This window comes from Saprolegnia diclina (assembly GCF_000281045.1).
Source record: "Saprolegnia diclina VS20 unplaced genomic scaffold supercont1.88, whole genome shotgun sequence".
In the NCBI taxonomy this organism is placed as follows: domain Eukaryota; phylum Oomycota; class Saprolegniomycetes; order Saprolegniales; family Saprolegniaceae; genus Saprolegnia; species Saprolegnia diclina.
In genome coordinates, this window is record NW_008246155.1 from 104942 (window position 1) to 106690 (window position 1749).

At 54.6% G+C, this 1749-nt stretch overlaps 1 protein-coding gene across 1 annotated transcript; it reads left to right on the forward strand.

Annotated features, from left to right (window-relative positions):
- Window positions 1–1375: 1375 nt before the first annotated feature.
- SDRG_15299 (hypothetical protein) lies at window positions 1376–1665 on the forward strand (the record flags this gene model as incomplete). Its single annotated transcript, XM_008621467.1, has 2 exons — window positions 1376–1514; window positions 1598–1665. The coding sequence occupies 2 exons, from the start codon at window positions 1376–1378 to the stop codon at window positions 1663–1665; spliced, it is 207 nt and encodes a 68-aa protein (XP_008619689.1).
- Between the last annotated feature and the right edge of the window lie 84 nt (window positions 1666–1749).

Consider the following 1749-nt stretch of genomic DNA (forward strand, 5'->3'; position numbering starts at 1 on the left):
ACCGGTTGGGAGCACTAGTTGGAGCCAGCCACACGACATGATCGCCTTCTTTCGACGCTTGGAGTGTACTAGTATCTGGTCGGCGACACGGCAGCGTCAGCGAGGAAATACTACCCAGCATGTACGCGATGCCTTCGACATGTCCCCAAAAAGTGTACTCAAGATGCTGCAACGATGCTCACTAACGACATCTCGGTCGCGAGCTCGCGGTGTTTGCTGAACGAACGACCGTCGTGTTGTTCGTCGCGGGATTCAAACCACCTCCAAGTTTGTCGTCGATACGCTGTACGTTGGTCCGGCGCGCAAACACGGACGATTTTGTCAGTAGTATGTTGACGCGAATGCGCGAGTGTTTGGTCCTATTGCAAGGCAACGACACAGCATCCTCGGAAGGAACAAGTGATCTCAAAATGGTCGTTGGTCCAACGACGGGTCCTTCCGTGCGGTTTACTGTAGGGACGTTACCACCGCGCCGCCTTTTACGGGACAATCCAGCGATCGAGTTGCCATCGCCTACGTCGTGCAAAACCGGTGCGTCGATCGTGCCCCGACGAGACAAGCGGTCCAACCACACAGCGCGATCTTGAACATCTGTGTTGCAACCTACTAATATACCTTCTTGAGCAAAGAAACACTGGTGCAGATGTACCCGTGATCACCGTCCGTACGCTGAAATCAACCCGAGAGCTAGCGATGAGAGCTATGTGCGGTATCCGGGCTTCCTGTGCGAGTCATCCACCTATGTTTACATGAGTCGGAGACGACAGCAGATGGTTGCCTCGTACGAACAAGCGAGGGATGTGCGGTGTGTCGTCAAAGTGGAGGATACTAACAGCGACATCGATCGACGATCCAGCATGCAAATACGATAGAGAGCGCCCTAGATGCGAGTGGGCTCTCGATGGAAGTGCGTCGCAGAGTCGGACCGTTTATAGATCAAAGAATCGTAGCTCGAGCGCACAGCGTTTATGAAAGTGCCCACAATACCTGCTGCGAACCTTTGGCGTGCGAAGAGTGCTGCCATTTTCATTGAGGGCATTACAACACCTCCGCCAGGAGAGGCACCACATCAAGACGATTTCGGATCACCTGAAATGCGGGTGCATCTGCCTCGGCCGCCTCCTTGACAGCGCGAATCAAAATCCATCTAGCCTTTTGTATACAGAATGCGACTCGGTAAAGCGAGCATTTGCCTCGTTGACCGGTGGTACCATAAGTTTCTTTCTTGACTAACCGTGCGAAACGCGTCACCGTCTGGGCAAAATAAGGGCAAAATGGTCGGGACCTTACGTCACCAGGCCAGCTGCCGATAGGATCAAAACGAGCGATGCAGCGACCAGTTTCACATGGAGCGCATATTTCAATTGCACTACTCATGCGCTGCGTCTTCCGCGACTGCTCTGAGCCCGTGTTTCGCGACTCGTACAAGTGCGCGTTCCACAAGAACCGCCACGTGTGCTCGGTCATGGACTGCGACAACCAAGTCTATGCGCGCAAGCTCTGCGTCAAGCACGGTGCGCGCAAGCGCTGCTCGTTTCCAAAATGCCAAGCCTTCACGCAAGGCCACACCGTGTGCTCCACGCACCACTCTTGGCAGGCATCCCGACCAGCAACCCAGAACCGCACAAGCGCGGTGTCGACAGAGGCCTCGACATCGTATGCTAGAGAACTCAATCTCGAGAATTTGGACGCGCTTGTCTTGGTGTGTACACCCCAGTGGGTTGACACGATTGACCTCGCCTGGCTCGA